We start from the raw sequence: 26,991 nt of genomic DNA on the forward strand, positions 1-26,991 counted from the left end.
CAAATCTTATTAACTAGTAACTAAGAACATCGTTGGATATTGATCTACAAAAATAAAAAATGCCGCGAAAAATAAAGGCAAATATAAAAGGGGGTGAGGGACGGGGGGTGTTCTTATAAACCAAGGATTTGTATATAGACTGACAAAATCAAACAGGGATTTATAAATAATTTTCGATTTTTTTTCTACTAAACATGTGTTGTTGGGTTTGTTTTTTTTTTTTTTGGGGGGGGGGGGGTCTTCAGTTAAGTTGGAGTTTTAATGCTGCAGAAAGGCGGTTGATTTCTGGATTTAAATATACAGTACTTGATTATGGTACTTCATGACTGAGACTACTATAACTGTGTTATAGTAGTCTCAGTTCATGATAATCATGTTTACTTTTATAAATCGAGACTTGGATGGAGACTTGTCTCATCATGACCACATCTTCTTATTCCTAGTATTTGATGGTGGTGACTTGGCTTTATATTTTCAGGTATTTATTTATCAACCCTTCATCAGATTCGTGCTAAATTAAAAAAAAATGCACAAGCTATTTAAAAACCAGGAATATTTACCGTCCAACACTTAAACATACTTTTGGCAAAATTTTGAAAAAAGTTAACAACCGGGCTTTCGAAGATCTTTAAACGAATGATTTCAATGTGTATACTGAATAGGATGCCATATCAATGGATTTTTTCATATCATATCATAAATTTTTATTCTTAAAGAATTTTTCTCTTTTCCTTTTTTTCTGGAAGTTATGCGTTATTGTATTTTCTATTAAATTTTAATTCTTGGATTTTTAAGACTGGAGAGGCATTTCTCAGATGCTATTTTTTTCAACAAATTTTAGGCATATAATATAGTTGACTTTATTTAAGTCTCAGATCCTGATAAAATCATTACTAACCGCCTTTAAGGTACAATTTTACGTCGCGCATATCAACAGTCAATTGCAACAAGTCGCTCCGAGACATTCATGATTATAAATCAGGTAATTGTTGTAGTATTATCAAAAAGTGCAAGTCTAAACGTGTCAAGATGATATCTTTTGGTACCCTTGGTGTTATATAAAAAAATTACTAGATCTATATTGAATCAGAAACATATAATATTATGTATTATATGTCTCTGATTGAATGCATTACTTTTCGTGTATCTTTGCAGTAACTTGTTTTTTTATGACCATAATTTAATTACTAATTGTGTAAGGAATTGTAAACTAACGGAACTTGATGAGATTTTTATAAAGCATGTCGATTCTGAAGGAAAAAATACACAAAATATATTAAAGGACATTGTGAGAAAAATATGAACATGTTTGTACCATGCTTTAAACCATGAAAAAGTGAGATTTATAAACCCCATCAACAGTTTCGTGTTAACCTTTTGATAAGTTGACATTTTAAAGAAACGAGAATCTGGTCGTGATAATAATGTTAAAGAAAGTATGGAACAAATTGAATGCATGTGTATATTAATATACCGGTACTAAACAGTTTCTCAGCACATGTGTTTACAGATATTAAGAATCTATGAAATTTAATCAACAAGTAATATTTCATTCGGTGATTTTTTATCGAAAACTTAGCAGCATATATGGGCGTTTTTCAATAAAAACGTACTTTCTTGTCCTAGCCACTTTAAAAACATGTGTTTGATCTTTGCAAGTAATTTTTGTGCAGTCGGTACATTGAATTAGATTTAACATTTTAAAGCAAAGAAACAGTTTATTTTTTTAGAGGGATTGATAAGATATTGATTCCTGAATGGTCCAAAACAACCAAAATCGCATGTCCCTAGACCACCTGTTCAACATTCATACTAAAAAATATCGTAAAAAAGTGTAGAAATAAATATTATTTTTATTTAATATAAGTTCTTTAACAATTCAAAAGTATGTTTAGAGCCAACATATTTTAATAAACAGCTTTTAACATGGTATTTTTAATTTCAGTAGGTGTGTCCCTAACAAAATGTCCACTACGAAACGAAGTCATTAAAATTTGCTAAAAAACAGTTTTCTAAAATCAGTGTAATTTTTGTTTGCAAGAGATATAAACATTAGGGTCTTACAAAAGAAGTGATGCTCTTATAACGGCAATTAAATAGTTGGTAAGAAAAATTGAGCACATTAAATGCACCAGAGTGATACCGTATTTTTGTAAATGTCCACTACGAAACGGGTCAAATTTTTCTCCTTCAGTATCTGGTTTTAGAATTATGAAAAAAATCTCAGTGTACAGCTAAGGTATACCTCGCTAAGGTGGTATGGGTGTCTTCCTCCATCTTGGATTGTAAAAAACAGAGAACCAAAGGTCCAGATTTTCTAGCAAGTTAGCAAAATTTGATGCAGAAATGCAAATATATAATGTGAATTTTCATTTAAAAGAACCAATTTATAAGAATATAACTTATAAATATTTTTGCAAATGTTGATTATTTTTGGTGGTTTTAATTTTTTTTTCAAATTGGCATTTAAGGGGAGGTACTTCTCAAAAATAGTATATTTTCTGAAGGATTCTACATGGAATTTTCCTATTTTGCATTCTAGCTGGAAAAAACTTACGGTGACCATATCTTTTCTTTTGATATTATAAAAGCATTGTCTGAAAGCTATCTTTTTCTTAAGTATTTAACAATTCTATCATTTTTTTTAGTTTCTAATCACAAAATGGTGTTTTTTCCTGTATAATCCATACAAAATTTGCCATTTTGTCAAGTCCTGTAGCTCGAAAAAATTCACGGTGACCTATCATTTTTATTATATTTTTCAACATATATCAATAGATACTACGTTTTGGCAAAGTATGAACAAATTCTATCATTTTTATTTTAGACTCCCATACCACCTTAATACATGCTTTGATGAATACAGCCAATCTTTATACTATTGCAATGTAGGGATTAGGGGGGGGGGGAATAAAACATGCGAATACGTCCCCTACGAAACGGTCCCTACGAAACAAGTATGGGAGAAAAACGTTTCATAGTGGACACTACCACTAACATGCAGTCTTTTTTAAATCTTTTTTCAATTATATTCGTGCAAAACAAATAACAAGGGTTAGTTTCATGTAATTTATATTATGTTTTTATAAACATATAATAGGGTTGATGTCAACTACGAAATTTTTTGTCCACTACGAAACGGTTTTGTCCACTACGAAACGCACCAAAATGTCCACTACGTAACATGAGTTGTACCTTCATATGTGAAGTTCTGTCTACTCTTTATCGATAAAAAAAGGTTTTCTAATTCAGAAAAAAATGAGATTTTTCTAGTTTTTAAAGTAAACAAACTGGAATGTCTATAGGAAACATTTAAAATTGCAAAAATATGTGTGTTAAGAAGAAGTTTCGATGGGGACACAAGTCCCCTACGAAACAGTACACAAATTATGAAAATTATATCATTTTAAAGAATATTTAAGATTGCAATTTTTGTTTGCAAACAGTTCTATAATAGAGGTATTCAAAATAACTCTTGAAATTTTAGACAAGTTGATTTTCCACTTTTTTTTAGGTCTGAAAGTTACGCTTTTATTGAAAAACGCCCATATATACTTACTTTCCGGCGAATTTTGGTGCCAAAGCTTACCAGTTTTACCTTGTTAAACAATCAACGTAGATTTATGGGGTGCGAGTACAACATTAAAAGATGATAGATGAATTTTCATTTGTTTTAAGTATACATTGAGACGAGCGTGCATATGGTGTAAGACATTGAGGTAAATGTCTACTTGATAATTGGTATTATGTAATAAATAAAGTAGTTAGAAACACCATAGATGTAATACCAAAATTCAGAATCCTCTCGTTTGCCCTGGTTGAAACAAAATGCAAATATAATCTAAAAATTCGTAAGGGTTCCGCGGACCCAGTGTCTCGCCTACTTTTGCTGTTCATCGCAGGCTCAACAAAAATGAGGAGAGGAATCAATTCCTCATAATATTATCTTTTGATTGTAAGAAGCTTCTGTCCATGTTTGGTAAAAATCCAGGATAGTTTATTAGTTTAATAAATATTTTAAAAACTTACTGCAGACTGTATGTAATGTTTACTGGAAGAAAAACTAAGTCCATTTATAAGTAAAATACGTATAAACAGGTACAACTTTTTTAACAAAATTTCTTTCTAGATATTATCTTATGATCATAAACAAGCTTCTGTCCAAGTTTGGTAGACATACCAGGATAGTTTAAGAAAGTTTTTAAATTTTAAAAACTTTAACCACAGAGTGAAGGTTATGTGTCCTGGCAGAAAAACAAAGACCAATTTAAGAGTAAAATACGGAATTTTATTTTTACAAAATTTACTTCTGAATACTATCTTATGATCATAAACAAGCTTCTGTCCAAGTTTGGTCGAAATGCAGGATAGTTTAAGAAAGTTATTAAAATTTCAAAAACTTTTAACCACAGAGTGAATATTTGTGGACGACGAGCACGACGACGGTATGTAGGACTATAGTCGAAGGCTCGACAGAAATAAAACGGCTAAAGAATATATATTCGTTCTCACGTGCAGATCAAGCGGAAGATTATTTTACCCAGACTCTCAGCGATTATCTATTTCCATTGGACAACACACGAAGAATGTTCGAGCAGAAGACACTAACATACGTTTAAGTTTAATATGACGTAGAAAGCAGCATTCATAGGTCACTATACGGTCTTCAGCAATGAGCAAACCCCATTTAGCATTTCAAGTTATAAAAAGATCCCGCAATTTTAACGAGAAAACAAACAACCTAATTTATAAAGTACATAAAAATAAATGAGAAATAAATACTATGCATACAGCCACAAACAACAATAACCCCCGATTTACAGACATGGGACAGTCACAAGTCAAATTGATCAATATTAGTTCAAAAGAAATACAATAAGTATAAATTCCATGTAGGAACATATGTAGGTGACTTCCTTTTTTATCTTTTAATACATCAGGTCACGAGAGATATATGTATTCTACCTATTTTGACAAGTCTTCGACAATGTGTCTACAAATATTGTTCTAAAGTTTGGAATCAAATTTCACATTTCGTACTCTTTTTAAAAATAAATGTTTAACTGATAAATATAAAATATCATATCAATATCATAACTTTACGATTGATAGATACACAGGTAAAAAGACAGGTGTGTCGACGGAAAAATAAACATCTCTGTTTTCAGGTAATCTATTTGATCCATTAGGAAAGTTAATAGGATAATATGTGTTGGCGCTTTACTAACAAGGATTAACAAAAAAACTATTCGGATTTATTACACACATTAAGGTGATAATATTACATATTGAAATTCGGCCAAAGTTGGGTTTTAAACTCTATGAATGAAGAAGAATAAACAACTGCTCGTTCATGTAACATTTTAACATGCAATCGATCGTGAACATGTTCAAATGTATATATTCATATAACGGTCCACGGGTCAAACCGAAACACGGATTAAAATTTCAGATCATTGACGACCCGAAACAGATATAATTATAGCTAATAGACAAGAAGATCTCCGCCTTTACAACTAGGGAAATATTTCATTACAAAAGGAAGATATTTAATGAAGGGATGTGACGAATGAGTGATTAAGTATAAATAGACGTGTATTGCCTGTGTTGTTTATTGACAATTCTCAGGTGAATTGCATATTTTATATAATCAGAAAATGCAGACATGTGCAGTAAGCAACAGGTAAATGCATGTTTCTGGTGTTAGGTGAAAACGTGAAGAATATATCACCCCATTCTATTATCGAAAAGTGAAATTTACTTAGACCGAATGGATTAAATCAAGTTAAAAAGTCACAACGATGGGTGGAAAGTTAAGTTGTGCTAGTAGACGGTATGCAGAGAGGGATTCAGATTTTCAACCTTATTCTAAAGGACCCATTCCAAAGCAAAATGTTGAAGGTGAGTCAAAAGTTATCAAGCTAAGCTTACAAATATAAAATGGGACTAAAAATTTCACATTCAACCAGTAACTGTACTCTAGGTTAAGCTGATTAGATTTTATTTTAAACGATTTAAACTGGTAAATTCATTTTTAATCTGTCTCTGGTTCACAGGGTTATTAAAGTCGTATATTTTGTGCATTTGGACTTTTTGTATTTTTAACTGTCATGTTTAAAACCGTCATATATTATCATGTAAACTACATTAGAACATAAAAAAGAAAATAAATATTACATTTGCTACCGCAGATCAAAATTGTTATGGTAAATTTCAAACGAAGTATATTTAGTCTGATGTATTGGCCCTGTTAGGCCAGATGAAATATTTAGTTTTGACAAATGTTTGTCAAGAAAAGGAAGGGTTTACAGAATTATTTGAATAAGAATACATGTAAAATACATTTAAAATAAACACATTTAAACAAACAAACCTACCAAAAAAAAAAACATTTACCAAATAAGTATAAAGTAAACGGCAAACGCATTTTGAAAACATTTACATGTATATCCTCTCACACTAAATTGATCGCAGAAGTCGATTGAACATATATATACAGAAACATACACGAATCAATGTGGCAATTACATACACATTTGGGACTTCTTCTTCAACCAGACACAATTGTAACCTATCTAGTGTGATGAATTCTATATGTCGTAATAAGTATTATACAATTATCCTTTGAGAGTAAATGCCAAGTTCAAGCACGGAAATGTTTATTTTTGTCTGATGTAAGGACATCTGTTGGGGAAATTATAAGGAATCAATGTGTTGGTTTGTCTATCTGTATCACACGTCACAAAAGTAAATAGTATGATAATGTATTGAATGTATATGTACCACAAATAAGGTTATTTATCGTTATCACTTTTCTTAATTAATCCTTAGTTATTTTCTGAAACCATATTTTTTTTAGCTTGATCTTGGAATCCAGGATTACCTCACTTATCTATCATTAGGTTAAGAAAATCCAGAATTTTGTTTATCCTGGAAACGATTTCATCGGAAACGTCGTGTTTCTGGGATATATATGACCGGACGAAAATCATGTCAATAATTTGGACTATCATCTTTCTGAATTTGATTATTATATCTTTCAATTGTCATCTTAAGCTAAAAAATTTCCACATAATTCTTTTTTGGCCTAAAATGTATGTTTCTACTAATCCGAAAATGAACTTCTTATATCTACATGCCAAAGACAGTTTGCTTTAGCAGATTATCTTGACAATAGACTATACATGTAATTGCTTATTCCATAGTATTTCTTATTATTTTGTTTTATATGCTTCTTGAAAATAATTTACATTTAGGTTTGATCGATTTGTAAACTGAACTGATCCTATAATATACATGTATGACTTTGGAGTTTGACATCATTTACATTCAACGTTTTTTATCGGATACTTTTTTTATTACTATCAATGTTCAAACCATTTTTGTTATAGGACTATAAACTGACCAATGACATAAGAAAAAAACATAGGATTCAATTCAATAAAAATTAGAACGGGAAACATCGAACCTTTTAAATAATTGTATAAAAATAACAAACACACATGTATACAAACGAAGCAATGATAAAAATGCCCCGATATGATATCACGAAAAAGTTCGCAGTAAATAAAAGCCAAGGTCAAAGTACTTTTAAGCTTGTTGATATAAAATCATACCGTGCTCCACATTTAGTGACACAATTTGTGTTTTTAGATTAAAAATTTGAATTAGTTATAGAAAAGTCTAATCAGTTATCACATATCGATAACCAAGTGCTTAAGAGCTTAAATGTTGTGATCGCACACCTGCTTAAAGTATGAACCTGTTGGCATTTTTCCACGTGTAAATCGAATCCCAGTACGTTGTCTCTTTATTCCCATGACAAAATTAAAAAAGAAATTTCAATGTCAAAAGGTTACATACATGTAATTTCAATAGGGATACATTTATAAGCAAAGTTTCGCGTAGTTCATCCGAAGTCCGTGATGGCTACATTATTTGCAAAACATAGTATAATATTAAAGCCCAACGGAAGTACACGCGTATTTTCCAATGTAAACTGATGACGATCTTTTCATTGAAGTAAATTACATACAGATATGCTTGGACGTACAGTTAGATTGACGGACAGAGCAAGGAACAAAATGCAGCCCCAACTATAAGTGAGATGAGAAGTCCACTTCTGGTGAGACAGACATGAGGTTTTTTACTCGTCTTATTTGTAGTCCGAACAAAAGTACAAATGTTCCAAGAATAACCTCTTTTGTCATACGTTAACAGAACTTCCCATAAGGGTGGGGAGGGGCACTGACTATCCTAAGTGGGGGCCGCTAAAATCATGCTTCAGTGATTCCCTATATAACCAACCAAATTTCCTAACGAAAGGGGGCGGGTCCCCCACCCCCTCTTGATCCGCCTATGCCTTAATCAACTAAACAGTTAGCACAAGATGTCTTTGTAAAAGGTATCTATGAGGTTAGGACACTAGAATTATCAATTGTCATATCTCAAAAGGAAAAAATGGTTATGAATATGAGTTTAAATGACAGTTATGATGCCACTGAAAAAACTTTCACATAGCGTAAATGCCTTTGCGGACCTGCATGCATGATCTAAATATTGTTTTATACAAAAATAACATTTGTTTTCTGTATAAATGCAAATATCCGTGTTTGTCATAGGGTTTAACATGTGTTTAATGGAATCAAGATTTATAGGGTTCAGAACTTCAATTTAGAGGTTGTAGGAAGAATCAATTTCGACGAATGTATATGCAGGCCCGTAGCCAGGAATTTCCAAAGGGGGGTTCGTTTGACTCACAAACTCGACTTTAACAGTCACAATTCGAACAGAACATTGACTTTAACAGTGCTTATTCGTTTTCAAGGATGGGGGGGGGGGGGGGGGGGGGGGGGGGTGGGTTCGTCCGAACCCCCCTGGCTACGGGTATGATATGGACAAAACAGATCGTTAAAATGTAAATAAATATATTTGAATATAAAGGATTGTAAGGTTTGAAATGATACAGATTGAGGAAAAATAAATTGAAGCTGAACTTTTATTCTGACCTTTGCAATCTTCTGGTAATATTATTACATAACAGAATAGAGGCAAAGAGAAGCGGATGTAGTAAATGACCCCTACAGTAAGGTCAACTTTAATTCAAAAAGTGAAATAATTATAATGTATAACAAAACGTGTTATAATGATGTCTACATTTATATACGTCGTGATCCCCTCGTTTTATATTCACTTGCATTTTGAGAAAGGTATTGCGTTTTATTTGTATGTTTTTGGGGTACTCTGAGAGAAATATCGATTTAAAAATCAAAAACCAATCTATTTTATATTTAAGTACTATAAAACCGTGATATACGTGTATATCTGATAACCTTCTATATAAAACAGTCAACTTGAAATTTTACGACATAAAATATATGAGAACCTAAGCCCTTCTGAATGATGCATACATGATTAATGACAGGACTAAAGACGAACATGATCATCGACTGTTGTCCTCAAATCTGGTCAATAACCTTTTGATATAACATTTGTTTTAAGAAGGAAACAATATTCCTGAACATTAAGGTTAACAGTTGAAACGTTGAACGGATAAAAGTCCATATGATATCCATCAAGTGAATATAAATGGGCTGTCAATCGACTAAGTATGCTGTTGTAGTTGTCTTGTATAAGCGTCTTGATTTGTTCATAAACCTGAATACGCAACTGTGCTCTTTTAAGATAAGCAAATAAAGCTTAAAGGTGTCACACCACTAATTCGGGCCCGGCCAGAAAGCATGTAAATATGTAGAATATTTTGGCATTTTTGGTATCAAATGAAAGCTGAAGAACTGGTGATCACTGTAGAACACTTTTTGACATCTAATTTTTAATATTAAAATATCTGAACCAAATTTGAAAAATAGGGTACATTTTGTCTGTTTGTCAGATCTGAAGTACCTGTTTTGGTACATCCGAAGTTCCGGGGACCAGTTCTTTCTTATATGCCATTAAAGGTATGCTGATTTTTTTCAGTACAAGACACCATAAGGTGTTGCTTTGACATGCAATGATTGCCACTTTATTTGAAATTAAAACAAGAGAGTTGTGTCTGCTTGAAATGGAGGAATTTAACATAGAAAGCAATGGGGCCATGAATTAGTGTTGTATTTCCTAAACACATTAGAATATACGCTATTGATCCATAAGTCCCAAAACTATGTTGCCTTTGTATTTTGTCCCTGGGTTTCCGAAAGAAAAATCCGACAAAATATCAAAAATGGTAAATATACGGCGTGTGGCGGGCGGCTGATTTTATATATGTTGTTACTGATGACTATAAATGGGGGTTAAGTTATATATTGACGAGTTTAAGTCATTCCGTTTAAGAGTAATGATCCTTGGTATTTTGTTAACTGCATAGGATGGCTGTCACTCTGACAGCTCACTTATTGTTTACCGTGTTTTGAGAGTTTTAGGATGGGATATATGGGGTCGCATCATGTGCTTTTATGTGTGAGTGACTTCTTTTTTTTATATGTTGAACAGGAATAGAAGTAAATGTGACGTATGAAGAAGTTGTTTAGATTAATCTTTAGTGAAAGTGTTGATAATTGATACCTGTAATCAACGTCAGATCAAAAGTCGTTCACCCGAACAGGTGGGTGATTCCTGTACATTGTTAATTGTAAACACCAGCTTTAGTCTTCAAGTTAGGAACAGACCTACAAAACAAAGTTGTCAGAATAAGCATCAATTTAGAAGATGATTATTTACTGTTTTTAACCATGAACGATTTCTACCTCGTTCCACAGGCACTGGACTCTGACCCCCCCCCCCCCCCCCCCCTAACATATTCATTTGTATAAAACATACCTCTAGGTTTATAACTTGTTGTTTGGTTTGGATCAAGGCTCCGTGTTGAAGGCCTTACTTTTACATATAATAATTTACTTCTACAAATTGTATGAAGAGCTATCGCATTGGCACTCATGTCACATCTTTTTGTATGTATCTCTCTAAATGTTTTGAGAACCAAGTGCCTGTGCTCGTTCACATTTTAACCATTTTTGTAGAAATGAAATTTCTCAGACACCATTAATAATCAGTTGTTATATTCATGACATCAGTAACAACATATTAAATCAGCATGATAAACGTTTCGTCCCTGTAATAGTACAAGTATGACTCAACTAAATAATCTGACACTTTCCTTACATAGTGATGACATTATCTTGAAAGAAGATACTGAATGGAGACTTGTAAATGAGTTTTGTTTGTGCTAATACTTAGTATTAGGTTTAACTTCGTCATTTGAACTCTGGTGGGTAGTTGTCTCATTGACAGTGATACCATACCATATACTAGTATTGTCTTATTTTTATGTTTAAGGCTTCGTTTGTAAAAGGAGCTTGTAAAGTATTAAATCAAAAATGTATACATTATGGGGACACTGGAATAGTTACTGTAAATGGATGATTGTGTATATATATATGTGAAATATAGTTATATTGTTTATTATTTTATATGTCACAAACTTAATGTTTTAGTTTATATGGCAATAAATATTTGAATTTGAATTTGAATTTATAAACATTTTTTATTTTATTTTTAGCTCACCTGACCTGAAAGGTCAAGTGAGCTTTTCTCATCACTTGGCGTCCGTCGTCCGTCGTCCTGCGTCCGTCGTCCGTCGTCCGTCGTCCGTCGTCCGTAAACTTTTACAAAAATCTTCTCCTCTGAAACTACTGGGCCAAATCTAACCAAACTTGGCCACAATCATCCTTGGGGTATCTAGTTTAAAAAATGTGTCCGGTGACCTCGCCATCCAACCAAGATGGCCGCCATGGCTAAAAATAGAACACAGGGGTAAAATGTATATTTTGGCTTATATCTTTGAAACCATAACATTTAGAGCAAATCTGACATGGGGTAAAATTGTTGATCAGGTCAAGATCTATCTGCCCTGAAATTTTCAGATGAATCAGACAACCTGTTTTTGGGTTGCTGCCCCTGAATTGGATATTTTACGGAAATTTTGCAGTTTTTGGTTATTATCTTGAATACTATAATAGATAGATATAAACTGTAAACAGCAATAATGTTCAGCAAAGTAAGACCTACAAATAAGTAAACATGACCAAAATTGTCAGTCAACCCCTTAAGGAGTTATTGCCCTTAATAGTCAATTTTTAACAACTTTTCATCATGTTTTTGTAACTTGTACAAAAATCTTCTTCTCTGAAACTGCATGGCCAAATATAACCAAACTTGGCCACAATTATCATTGTGGTATATAGTTTAAAAAATGTGTCCGATGACCCCGCCTTCCAAACAAAATGGCCGACATGGCTAAAATTAGAACATAGTGGTAAAATGTAGTTTTTGATTTATATCTTTGAAACCAAGACATTTTAGGGCAAATCTTTAAAGATTTAAATGTCCATTAGAATAAGATCTATTCCCTCACAAATTTTCCGATGAATCCGACAACTTGTTGTTGGGTTGCTGCCCTAAAATTGGTAATTTTAAGGAAATTTTGCAGTTTTTGGTTATTATCTTGAATACTATAATAGATAGAGATAAACTGTAAACAGCAATAATGTTCAGCAAAGTTAGACCTACAAATAAGTCAACATGACCGAAATTGTCAGTCAACACCTTAAGGAGTTATTGCCCTTAATAGTCAATTTCTAACAACTTTTCGTCATTTTTTGTAACTTGTATCTTCTTTTCTTAAACAATGGGCCAAATTTAACCAAACTTGGCCACAATCATAACTAGGGTGTCTAATGACCTACCAACCAAGATGACCGACATCAGTAAATACAGTAACAGGTGAGCGACACAGGCTCTTGAGAGCCTCTAGTTCAAATTAAAAGAAAAGATAAGATTGGAAATTATTTGCCTTCAGAAAAACAACACTTCACAGGACTAAGGTTGACTTCAAGACGAGATTTGACTTGAGACCCTTGGTTTAAAATTATCTGATAAACATCTGATATTTTTGGACCTGCGCGTTACACGTGGATGGGGGAGCATGTTTTTGTGGACTGTAGCAGTCACAATTCTAAAAGAGTATCGAATACGAATATTTCATAACAATATAGCTAAACAAATGTAACTTTAAAATAACAAAAATGTGGTTGATTGTTATTCGTAAACTAGAAAGTGGAAATAGATTGAAACAAGTACAGCGCTTGAATTAGTATGGGATTCATCACAGATACAATAACTCATCAAGGCAAACAAAAAAGTCATCCGGAGGTCATCCTACGGCCTGTTCAACAAATTCGTGAGTTAAAACAAGTAATAGATAGAGGTAAATCAAGGATATATACCTGACTATAATATATGTCCTTGACAAATTGAAGTAAAATGGAAAAAAAATACACAACTAGGAATGAGATGTAATACAATTTCTACATTTTGTTTAATTTGCAGGGTAAACAAGCAACGAAATGTTCTCCTTCATTTTGCAATTTTCGATACGCGGCTCGATTTATGAGATTGACATAGTGTAAAAACACCCGTCTATTCAGTGCTGAAGGTCGTATGTGAACTCGTTGATGTCTTTTTGGATTCTTGTTTTGATAGGTTGCTGTGTCATTTATGCACACAGCTATATGTATGAACAATTTCTCTTAAATCAGATTCATTACATCACCTTTCTTTAACAATGATCTTTATCGGGAAGAGTGGCGTGATTTCGTCAAAACTTGGTACGTCTGACATCACCAGTATCGACTGTTTCAGACATGTTAAAGTATTTTAGATATCGCGTAGTTTACTGTTTTTTCTCTGATTAAACAAACATATTTTTTTTATTTGCGTGCAGGTTAAATGCGAAACTTATGAAGTCACTTAAATAGGTAGGGACAACAAAAGAAAAAAGTGTTTAATCTTACAGATCAAATTGTTGATACTTGTAAACAACGAAACTTAAGATCTAAACACGTAAAGTATGTACCATCCTATAATATTAAATCTATAAATTAAACAGCCAAGTAGTGTAAATGCACGAAAACGACAATTACGTAGGCAAGTCATAATTTAATTCCATCATATCTATGTAACTTTGTATTTCAATTTTCATCGCAATAGCAAGCCTTAGGAAATATATCAATATTTCAGCATTTGCGACGGTGAGGTGAGGTGACGGCGTACGAAAGGCAAACTTCAGCAACTTTACATGAGAAACACACAAAGTATTCAAAGATGAGATAAGATAATAGACTGTTACAGACTTTAAAATAATATTTTGTAACGATATAGTATATATGTCGATCGTTTTAGGCGTCAACCTTTTTTGACTACGCGGCCTCAACAGTCGTTGCGTTCGTTCTTCCCGTAACTATACATGACATGCATTGAAAGTTGGTACATGAATAGATTTAATGTTTAAATTTCTTTTTGTTGAGACTTTAGGTTATACCATGCAGTGAGAAAGTTATACTTTGTTATCTGCTCTTTTCCATTCGCTTTTCTATGAACACTGAATAGTTGGTTAGTAAAGGTGTATGACGGGCTCTTGCTATTTGGATTTAAATATATGGATAGCACACGCACGTGTATTCCTTTGATTAGCTTGACGTATTGGTTCTGTTAAAATACTATATAGGGAAATTGTTATGTTGTCTGTTCATGAAAGGTGCGACTCACAGTAACCGTTTATTGTCATGATTATACAGTTCGATTTACGTTCATTTAAATGTATTTTGACATTCTGTTGTTTGAAAAATTGAATAGTTTATTATATTTTGCGTTGAATTATAATGTTGTTAAACATTCTTTGCTAGAAAAAGAAGTTACTAAGAGCAACCAAATATATAGTTTTCTAGATGTTTGTCTTGTTTGTAATGAAGATGTAACTAAAGAACAGACTGAGATTTGAACGAGCCTGACGAGTGATACTAATAAGATAACTGTATTGTATTTTAAGCTCCGACGGCATCAATTGGGGATTTGATGGTCGCAAATTAAGTTTACTGGCGAGGCGTTAGCGGAGACAGTAAACGGGTATTTGCGAACATCAAATCCCCTATTGATGCCGTCGGAGCTTAAAACACAATAGTGTTATCTCCATTCTAATGAAACTGACAGAAATCAACGTTAAAACATGTATTTGAAATTTGTCATATGCCGTCTGCGCTTGCGCCAACGTCCGTTAGCATCAATCGTCAATTCTAATGCAACAACGTTTGTAACGTTCATTTTGATTTTGATTTGTCATGGGACGTACGCGCAAGCGCAGACGGCATATGACAGATTTTAAATACATGTTTTAACGTTGTTTTCTGTCAGTTTCATTAGAATGGAGATAACAATATTGTATTTTAAGCTCCAACGGCATCAATTGGGGATTTGATGGTCGCAAATACCCGTTTACTGTCTCCGCTAACGCGTCGCCAGTAAACTTAATTTGCGACCATCAAATCCCCAATTGATGCCGTCGGAGCTTAAAATACAATACAGTTATCTCCTAATTGATGCCATGTAAATGAATGACGTTATCCAATCAAAATGAACGTTACAAACGTTGTTGCATTAGAATGATATATATATGAGATATGAATTTGGCTCATTAAGAATGAACTCGCACTTCAAAGTTTTCGTACACAATTGTAAAAGTATTTTTGTTGAAAACTTTTTTTGTACCAATTAAGTTTAAGACTTCTGATCTCACAAGTCATGTTAACCCGCTGCATTTAACGTCCGTTCTAAGTTTCTTTATTTCTTTCGGCGTTCCTTCCCATGCTCAAGCATATACATTTGTTAACGAGCCTGCTGAAGCCTGCCTCCGTATGAAGGATTTTGATCGCTGCGTTGAAGACCCATTTGTGGCCTTGTGCTGTTTTCTGCACTTTGGTGGCGTTTTATCTCTTTGGCACATTTCTAGTTTTTATTTTTCTATTCACTGTAAATACAAACTAACAATATCGGAAGAGTATGTTATGGTAATTGGTGATATTTAGTGTATTGATATTTATAATGTGTAACCCAATTACTGACACGACTTATTCTCGACAGTATATTTATTTACAAATCCTTTCTCCTTGGACATATGTCGACATCATTTCATCTAGATAGGTTAATGTTCTCTAATTGGCATTAGATATGTTAAGAATTTATCATATCATAACTATATACGTCTGTTATAAATACAAGTGGGAGGTTTAGCTAGCTGTAAAAACAGGTTAAATTAACCATTTGATTGGTTGTAAATGCCTGTTCCAAGTCAGGAGTATATAACAGTTGTTTTCGAGTCGATATAGTCCAGAGTTTGATTGTTTCACAATTTACGGACTTCCCTTTTAAGAATGTCTCTTGGATTCAGGATTTTTTTTTAAATATCCTTTCTTCAACAACTGTTACAGTATGGGTATTTTGAACATTTATTAAACGATTAAAGATTAGCTCATTTACCGCATACAATATTTCTGGAAAAAAAAATACCAGTAAAGTATTCGTCCCATTCCTAAAAACATGGAATAATAAAAGTATTATGTCCATAACAAGACCATATCAACTGGCAATAATATAGCCAACACTTAAATTCATCGGAATACATGAAAGTAAATATGAATATCGGATCAGAATGCAAGGATTCTCGAATTTTCACATTAATTTGGGTTAAACTGCTTTAATCTCTTACAACTCATCATTTCTCTAGTCATTAAGCTCTAATTACAGCCAACTTAATTAGAACAGGCAGACACTATTTACTTGACACTAGGAGGCTAAGGTGTAAATTGGGATTTGGTATCATATCCAATCGCCAGATGCTACCATTGAACACTAAACTTGGGATTAGTTCGTGTTATAAGATCTTATAACTTCCATTGGAAATTTTAATGTCTACTGAATTGTCAAGTAAGTTTGTAATTGATCTATAACACTACACTGCGTAGATTAAGTTGATTAGTTAATTAACATTTAAACGGAGGAAAAAAGGTTCTTTTTTTTAAACAATTTACAAATTATACAGAATATATTGAAGTTGCGAGTTTTCTTTTGTCATTTGGAAGCATTTTATCAGAGTTCGGTCATAACCGTAGTATTTCGGTGGTTATTGTTTAATTTGGTAGAGTTTAATAAAGTATTTATAAAGAAACATACCTAAGCATAAATTACAATACATTTCATAGACCATCACCACCCATTATGACTAAGCCGTTTCCGTAAATTGTGTCCTTCGTTGAGGTTGAAGACGAAATACATTTGTTATAACACAGTCCTCAAAACATAAGATTTTAAATTTTAATGAAATAGTAAACGATATTTGGATGCGAACCTATTGGCAAGTTTTAAGAGCTGAATTCAATATTCGTATGCAATATTTTAATAACCTGTTATAGTTTTCATATTCTTTGTTCATATTACTGCCATAAATTTATTACTAGTTCATTGTAGTGGACTTCTCATGTTACGCACATGATCATCAAATTGCATTTTTGGCTCACATTTTATGATTATTTTATTTAACTGAAAGACTGAATGAATTATGTTGGAAGCAAAATATGCACTCGTCAAAATTTGAGTTTGAAATCCAGTCGAGTGGAATGAATAGCCTGGAATTATTTTATAAACTATTCAGTATTGACACATATATATACATGTACACAAATAACTAAAAATAACAAGGATAATTGTATACCATTTTGATAATTAAACTAACACCTCTTGTCACCTAAGGTTATCACACAAACATAGATCACATATCTCTTTACTAATCTTTGATCTACAATTGACAGTTCTGACAAAAACTAACAATAAGATTTGATAATCATCGTTTTCGTGACATATTTTAGACAAGACAAACTATTTGACTAATGACACATAACTTCTTTAAATATTTACATTAATTATTGATTAAATAGACAATATATTCTTGGCCCAGTTTTACTGAGAGTTTTATAACCCCATTGTCTGTCCGTAAACATTATATATGAGAATCGTAAATCAGAGAAGAAACCCTCGAATCAAGTTCAAGTTGGCTTCAAGTGAAGGACAAACTGAACATTTTAAAGGGTATTAAAAAAAGAATTCAGGTTATCACACAAAAAACGATCACGTATGTGATTTAACTCTATTTCTTGTATCAAATCTCCTAATTATTTCAAAAGAATTTTGATTTAGACATATAAATTCCATATGGAATGGGTGGAGTGTGTTTGTAGGTTCTATAAGAACAGATAGGAAAAAATTTGGAAACAACATTGATATAGCCTTGCATCGTCATCAAATCAAAACATTGAAAAAGCCTTGCAAGACGTCTTCGTGCAAATGTACAAATTCCTAATACCTCATCATTAATGTTTTTACCAAAGCACACTTTTCTTGCTTTATACAAATTTTCAACAATGGATAGTAATGCGTTTGTACAATCATGTCTGACGACACCCAAGTGTATGAAAACATAACAATTGAGGAACCATCTGTTTAAGACATTGATAGTTGGCTACCACAACAATAAACAGATGTAGAGTAACAATAGTTATTTAGATATGTATCGATGTGTCAGTATTTGATGGTTTTACCGTATGGGTACCTCTCATCTACTTCATATAATCACATTACTCCATCTCCTCAACTTTTTTACGACCATGATACATTTCCGATCTGTAACAGAACATTGGCTATTGGAAAATATAAATTGAAAGTAGTTTTTCTGTGAGAACCCACAAGGGACTAACATAGTAATAGGCAATAACAACGATCTTGATGCATCTGTCCCACGCCAAAGGTTTGTGTCATTGGTACTTGTCTTTATTTGAATATGATACAATTTTTCTAGTAATATTACATAATTACTGTCTGAGAACTGTTGAATATAGCCTATACTGCCAACTATTGCGAATGTGTGAAAACTGTTGTGGAACTGTTATAATGGTTGACTCAGAAGTATTGATCTTCGTTTTTGTATAAATATGCTTCGTTTAAAATGTTCGGCGCATGCTTATAATCCTTTTCAACTGATTTTTATAGTTTGTTTTTATGTTGTGCTGTTACTCCATGAGGTTACTCCACTATCCTATAGGAGAGGATTGGGACGCCAATTTATTTTTCCTTAATTGTTATGTACGTAAATCAGACCTCTATTTAATTGTTTTTTTATATTGTCATTTAGGGGTCTTTTATAGCTGCATGTGAGGTATAAGTTTTGCTCATTGTTGAAGGATGTACGGTGATCTACAGTTACATACTATACTACGTCGTTTTGTGTCGTAGGGATTGTCACATTAGAAAACATGCCACATCTTATGTTTGTGTTATAACCATTAGCATCTAATGTAAAAGCTTTAACTTTAGGCATTTCCATGCATTTCTCGACTTGATGCAATAAACTAATCAGTGTCCATCTATCATATAGGTTACCAGTCCCAAATATAGTGTAAGAAAACCAGTGCCGCTAAATCTAGCACATGCTCTTCTTACTAACTGTTATATTTGTTTATAAATAAACTCAGCATAGATACCAGGACTAAATTTAGTATATACGCCAAACGCGCGTTTCGTCTATACAAAAGACTCGTAAGTTATTTTTTAAAGCAATAGTTGTATCTTTCACCGTTTGTAGTATACTTTAAGTTATTTGCACTCTGTTTATTTGATTTTATATTCTTTTAAATGGTACTCTTGTTCTTACCTTTAAACATGTAAGCATATGTGCATGTTTACCAAGGATGACCAGTACAATTGTACCATATCCACTGATCTGCAATTCTTCTCATAACTGTGAGAGCTCGGGGGGCCACTTCCTATGTAATGACTGGTAGGGATGAGCCGCTGGAATAGGTCACTATTTCATGCTTCATGATATATGAAAAGGGTGAGAAATTCAGATTAAATATATCAATAGGTTGATATTATCACTTGCTGGATATATATTATAAGTATCTGAAACTAATTAAATGTTCGTATTTATTTTGGATGCGGTTAAACCTCAGTCGTAAATGCATCAGCTATTTGTCAAACCAATTAAACTCTATTTATTCAATGTGATAATTTCACTGAGGTTAGATATAGATGCAATAAATCCAATCATTTTGACATTTCCACCTAATTAACATTGAAAGTTTTGCATACATGAAACATTTGAAGAAATTCCATAGCATAGTGTTAGCGTCCTTCAAGAGGGAACGACAAATCAGTTTTTAATTAATGTAAACTCAGTAAAAGTGATACTATCTGAAGTGTTACTACATTTATCGGATAAAACAATATTTATTGTCTTTTCAAATTTCTTCATAATTAAAGTTATAAAAGGGGCAAATAGAGGAGTGAAGAATTTATTGGAGAAGCAAGGTGTGATTATTGCGACTGCTTTGCATCTAAACAAAAACGTAAAACGAGTGGGACCTCAAAATGTTTGTAAACTTTAATGTACAAGAAGATGAAAAATATCCTAATATATATCTATAGGTCTGTTTTTTTGTTCATTAATATATGACAAGGTATCTATTTGTGATAAACGAAATATATGAAAAGGGTGGGGTACTTGATGTCTCAGCTGCTCACCCCTACCAAAAAAAAAGTTTGAAGTGGCCCCTTCGATATACATTCAAACCGACGTTTAATACATATTGAAAAAATCTGTTTACAACTTGACTTCACAGATTCATGGCTCTTCTAAGATCTTTGTATAATGTAATTGCCGTTTGCTTTTATTGTTATTATACTGTGTAATGAAAATCGTCCTATCCTCTGCTTTGATAATATGTGTTAGTAAGAATGGTTCTAATTATCAGGAATACTTTGACATATTACCACTTATGATGTAACATGGTTTTTATTTACGCGGAATTCTATGAGAGTTTGGAATTTTGGCATCGAAGAATGATGAAAACACATGCTATCTATTGCCATCAATTATATCTATCTATCTATCTTTGTTTTTACTGCAGTAGCAGATTTTACTTTGTTACTTTCAATTTCCGAACATCCTCAGAACGGCAAATGCTTGGATTTAGCCATCTGATTGAAGAGGTTCATCCATTCGGAAAAACAACGGGCAGACATTCTTTTGATGTATGCTAACCAAGTCATTCGATATTGACTATCCATCTGCCATAGTAAAACTGACATAAATATGATGAATCTAAGTCATAATTTTGTTATCATTCAGTTATTTATTCTGGATGTTAATATAATTGTGCAAGCACCTGCCGTGCAATACTTATATAAGTATTGATAAATCCTCGATTATATTAACAAATTATCATTCATGGAACTGCAATGTTCCTATTCATCCAGATGTCTACGGTATCTTAAAAAGTTGATTTAGATTTTCTTCGTGGAGTTATTAGAAGGATGTATATTATATGAACATGAATAATGAAACTAATTTACACTTGAGGATTTTGGCAGCTTTAAAGTAAACCGTCTGCCGTGCGATAATAGTTTTAATTTTTCGTATCAATTTATTAAGTTCTGTTGGATTTGCTTCATTGCAAAGTCATTCTGGAATCAATTAGTCTTAATTTTAGAAACCACGCTCCGAAACGAATGTTTTAATAAAAAATGGAAATTATAAAGTTATCACTTTTCATCTGTGTGAATGCTCAAGCAAACCTATAAATTCGAGTTTAAAGTTTTGCTCACAGCAGCTGCTTGTTGATATTAAACGCTGCCAATTTAATGAAGATAATGGCCTTTTATGGTGGAAATTATTTCTGACTCATCTATATTTACATAATATTGAAAACTAAAACAGTCCTAAATTGCCTTGTTCATGTGTGATATTCACTTCAAGGATGACGTTTTGTTCAGTGTGGGTAAATGTGAAGCATTCACTTTTTGGCGGATCTTCCTACAACTGCAGACGACAGGAGGCCGCGTGGTCCGAAAATTGGGACAGCGATGAAGGTGAAGCATTGTTTTTGTTTTGTTATTGCATTTGTATTCAAATGCAGGTTAGACTCTGGTTTATTAGTGCATTCTGTTTAAAACCGTTTTCAATTTCGAATCTTAAATTTCGACCAGAAAATGGCTTTTTAGAATAAAACAAAGCTATTTTTAAAAGCACTTATTTTCCTTTTATTCGATTTGATTTTCTATTCTGGTGATCGTCGCGAGAGGAAACTTTGACTTTTAAAATCATCACATGGCTATTGTTTCTTTACAAAGAGAATCCATTTATTTGCCATTAAAAATATCCATAGCCGAATGGATTCTATGTAATCAATGTCTCGACTATATTACACTAGTCAATATTTACGTGTTGCAAATCGATTTTATCCAGAATTTATAATATGATATACCGTGACTTGGAACTATTATCATTGCTTATCTTCCTCTTCATCATTAAGGTTGGTTATTTTATCTTTTTCTTATTTAGAGCGGAACACAAAAAAGAGATCATTTTCATATTATAATGGCAATCTTAAAAATAAAGAATGAATGCGTCCGAATAACTAGGACTTTGTGATTACGGATGAACAAAAAATGCTATACTTAAATTAGCTATATAGATGTTGGTATCTGTTGGTTAGTTTGACATGAGTAGATTTTCATTGTTCAATCACTCAAATTGTTTTAGAATTTACGTATACAATTATAAAACTAATTCGGTGGTCACAAATTATGAAATAATTGTTATTAATAAATCCTCCCTTATTGGCCGGAAAAAAACTTTATATGGGTTAAATTGAGATGAAAACACATCGAAGGTCATGGCAAAGGTTATTACCAGCTGTCATTTTTTACACACACACATTCTTTTTTTTTCAAATTTGGTTTTATTTAGTATATTCATTGTAAACAAGAAAACACTCTAAGTAATGAATACTGTTTGACCTACCAGCATCCAAGTTTAAAATAGTAATACGAGGTGTCTAGCAGAATTGATTTTTTACTTGCATACAATACTAGCTGCAGTAATATGCTTCTACAATTAAATTAATTGATCGTCAATGAACAGCATGTGTGTCATAACAATGCTGACTCATATATCATTTACAGTTTTATTATTTCATTAAATTTTTACATTTCTATACAAAGACTTGACATTTTTTTAAGATACTAAATTGTCATATTCGATTGGTTTATTACCAAATTATCTTTTTTTTGTATATATTGTATTTCACTAAAAACTTGTTCTATAATCATCATTGTATTATGACGTTTATATATTTTGCCCGACAAGGGACCATGATTGGTAAATGAAATAATGTCTATTATTATGAAAAATAAACATCGTTCATGCTTTGTAACAAAAGGAACACTATCTTAGTGGCGAATCTAGAGGGTGGGAATTATACCTCTCCCTTTTTTTTGACGATCAATGCATTTTGAATAGGGACATATAGAAGAACTCCCCCCTTTTATTCTGGGTTGTGGTTCACCTCTGCATTACTTCAAGTCATGTTATTCTTTTATTCATTATCAGGTTCTTAAGGACGAAGTCATAACATTATCCTTTTAAGATATTAAAAGAAGTCGGAGTGATATTGACATCATCAACTTTTGTATTTATCAAGCGTAGGTTGAGGAATTTATCCTGACCTTAAACACGAACACGTATTAAGACTATTAAGTTTGCATAAAATTATGTACTGAAAATAAAAGTATATGATACCTATCATAAAAGTTCAACATCTCTCATTACATTAAGAAAGAAACATCAAATAAAGCTAACAACAAACATAAACAGAGACCCAGTATTTTGACATTGGTTTATTGTACAGGGCAGACTACGTGTACTCTTTATAATTTGTTTTGTTAACTTATTTCTGTTGTTTAGTTGCTGCTTTATTGAAGTGTGGACCCCACAGTATGTTTTGTTCACATATAAATGACAAAACACAGTATGTTTTGTTCACATATATAAATGTCATTAATTAAGCTATGTTGTCTTTATCGTCTCGAATGAACAAACCCATTACAATATATGAAACAAACACGTTTATACTTAAAACGAAGAGAACAAGGTGGTGAGATTAGACAGTAAGTGTAAGAATCTGGCCAGACGAGTCTTAAATCAATTTTCATTTATTTTTCAGAGTCTGAAGGCGAAAACGCACAGCCTTGGAGGTTTTGGAGGAGATTTTCGTTACGGAGAGGAGATAAAGGGAAGAGGGATCTTCTTCACAGAGAAGACGATGAGAAATACGATGCTAGTCACCAACTATTTCCGGATGAACATTGTAAAAGGACTAACAGCTTGAAACCACCACCTAAACCACCAAGACTATTTCTCTTTAGATCTTCGTCCATAAGTACTCCACGTTCATCATTTGTTGGACCTCCGGATCGAAACTCTTTCGTCATGTCTCAAGCATATCAAAGCTCGCGAGCACGCGACAGCAACGTACCAACTGCGCATGTCGTTCCTGTTCAGAAGGAGAATGGCACCATTTCAAAACAGTTAGTGAATAATAATAACATTCAAAACGAAATACAAAATCCAGATGACGAGAAAACATTGTCTAATGAGTTTGACACAATAATGCTAGGGTCACCATATTCTTCTTCTAAAATTAAAATAGTTACACCGGACTTAAATCCACGGCGAACAATTGGCAGATCACGAAAAATGTCCGTAGATGTGTCTTCATCTGATAGTCATCGATTGGTCATTCAAAATGCCTCTGAACTACTTTGTCAAACGTTGGATCCAACAATCTTATTGGACGAATTATCAGAAAAACAGGTTGTATCTGCAATTGACTATCAGGCTTTTAAAGGCCATCCTGATAGACGATTAGTTTGTGAAAGTTTAATGCAGTCATTAATGGAAGGCACATTAAGTCAGTTCACTAGTTTCTGTGGTGTTCTCAAATCAAAACTAACCTATGAGGATATCGCTGTGATTCTTGACGTTATGAAAGAAACATATGACATTATTTTTAACATTCCAGTCACTGGCGTTTGTTCAGCGGGTATACCCGACGAGGACATGTCAATAACGTTCGAGATAGGATATTTCAATAACCAACTTGGAAAGTTGAAACCATTAGTGCAATTGGAAAAGGCTCGTGACTATAAGCGTTATTCTCGCGATTCTATGCTTCTTAAAAGATCTTCCCGAATTTCGTACATGTCATCGTCCAGTGATACCACTTTGATTGATGAAGTGGCAGGACTTGACTTGAGCGTGCCGATGATAAACATTAGTATTTCCGGTTACTCACTGCGTGGCTCCCGAGCTAAAGCCGTGGCAACACTGATAGAAAAATATGATTGCATTTTAGAACTTCATGTGGGAAAAACACAAATGCAAGGAGCTGATATAGGCACACTTGCAGTTGGTTTGCCAAAATCGAATATTTCTGTTTTAGATTTACGTTTAAATTCTGTCGGCAATGACGGGGCCAAATTACTTTCTTGTTTCCTACAAAAAAATACAAGCATAAAAAACCTGAATTTATCCTCCACAGGAGTAGACAGTGATGGATTTAAAAACATTTGTGAAGCATTGAAACACAGTACATGTATTAATGAATTAGACTTCAGTTTTCTCGAAGTTGCTGACAGTGGTTGTATTGCTATTGGCAATATGCTTAAACAAAACAGGTCACTGACAAAACTGCGTCTAAGAAGTGCAAATATTTCATGGATTGGTTGTGGGATATTATTCGAAGGCGTTCAACAAAGTAAAACATTAATAGAACTTGACATGAGTCGAAATTTCATTGGCGACGACGGCATAGAAATGATGTGCCGCCATTTGAATGACAAGACAAGTTTATTGGAATTGAATTTAGAAAACTGTGGAATAACAGCTTCCGGTTGCTCTTTATTAGCAGACGTCATTCAAAGCTATAAGACTATAAAGAATTTGGATCTAAGCTCGAACTTCATTGCTGACTCTGGCATTTCCAAACTTGCTGCTTCATTAGAACGCAACAAGTCCATCAAAACATTAGGACTAAATATGTGTGGTATTACTAATGATGGGTTTTCGAAACTTTTAGATGTTCTGGAATGTAATCCTACAATAACTTTGATGAAACTGTGTTACAATCGACTAGGTCGTGAATTCACTAATCCAGCCGCTGCATCTGATGACCTTAGATACCGCGTGCGAATTGTGACGTCTTCAAATCCAAAACTTAAACTTTTATTATGGGGAAACGCTTTTGACGATGCATAATGATGTTGTCGGAAATCATCATTACTATTATACTAGTCCGGTGAAAATATAAACACTATCTTACGATGTTCATTTAATAATTTTAAGTATATTTATTTAAATTATATAAATCGTTTTAAATTTGCCTCGTTTATATCTTGATATGTAAAAATTAAAAAAGCTGTTGGATGATTGCCAATGAAACAAATATTCACCAAAGACCAAAGGAGAAGGATGTAACCACATACAGATTACCGAATATTCTTCAACAATGTGCAGACCTGTATACGGAAATGAAGACAATGAGGTATATCAATGGGATAACAAAATAAGAAGCAATTAAAAAAAAGAACTGATTTACCCTAATAACATTAAACGATGAACAAGCATGTCAAAACACACTCGACTACATGCAGGCTCCTGACCGATCATGGCTTGGGACAGACACATGAAAAATGCATGCGGAGGGTTTAACGTGTTTTTTGATGGTCAACCTCTTTCTCGGATTGGACAGGGTGTAACAGCAGAACAAAAACATCTATTAAAATCAATTAATATGACTTATGATCAGCAACAACAAAACAACATACTAAATAAAAATCAACGAACACAACTATCGGGTTTAGTGTACAGACATCTGAGAAAAGCATGAAATTAAGCAATGCCAAAAAGGAGCAGGACTTCTGGTGCTAAAATTAACCAATAATAATACTATTGCATGTAGGAACGAGATGATAAGTTATTATTATTATTATTATTTACAGTGCTTATATAGCGCTTATCTAAATAAACATTTACTCTAAGCGCTTTACAATGCATAAAAACAATGAAACAAGTACATATAAACAAATTTAAAAATCAAATATAAATAGAAACCGTAATTGTGAATTACAAGAGACAAGACTTTTGCAAAGGAAACCTTTAATGGAGGATAACAAAATGTTACGTTTTTTTGTTTGATACATACATGTATG

The 26,991-nt window shown here is 32.9% G+C and overlaps 1 protein-coding gene across 3 annotated transcripts; it reads left to right on the forward strand.

The window, feature by feature from the left end:
- The first annotated feature begins 5,140 nt into the window (after positions 1–5,140).
- Positions 5,141–26,162, forward strand: LOC134717392 (uncharacterized). 3 transcript variants are annotated; one of them, XM_063579982.1, is made up of 2 exons: positions 5,141–5,901; positions 23,946–26,162. In XM_063579982.1, the coding sequence occupies exons 1-2, from the start codon at positions 5,802–5,804 to the stop codon at positions 26,036–26,038; spliced, it is 2,193 nt and encodes a 730-aa protein (XP_063436052.1). In that variant the 5' UTR covers positions 5,141–5,801; the 3' UTR covers positions 26,039–26,162. The 3 variants fall into 3 exon arrangements, with proteins under 3 accessions (XP_063436052.1, XP_063436053.1, XP_063436051.1); XM_063579983.1 differs by lacking the exon at positions 5,141–5,901 and adding an exon at positions 16,681–16,815; XM_063579981.1 differs by lacking the exon at positions 5,141–5,901 and adding an exon at positions 21,575–21,810.
- Positions 26,163–26,991: the final 829 nt, after the last annotated feature.

The sequence above is a fragment of the Mytilus trossulus genome, chromosome 1 (assembly GCF_036588685.1).
Source record: "Mytilus trossulus isolate FHL-02 chromosome 1, PNRI_Mtr1.1.1.hap1, whole genome shotgun sequence".
Classification (NCBI taxonomy): domain Eukaryota; kingdom Metazoa; phylum Mollusca; class Bivalvia; order Mytilida; family Mytilidae; genus Mytilus; species Mytilus trossulus.

What these genes read in the sequence shown, in the direction of transcription:
- LOC134717392 (XM_063579981.1), top strand. Translation starts at nt 21,699, where the DNA reads ATGACGTTTTGTTCAGTGTGGGTAAATGTGAAGCATTCACTTTTTGGC. An exon ending in AAATTGGGACAGCGATGAAG is followed by an intron (nt 21,811 to 23,945) that starts GTGAAGCATTGT and finishes TTTATTTTTCAG; the next exon opens with AGTCTGAAGGCGAAAACGCA.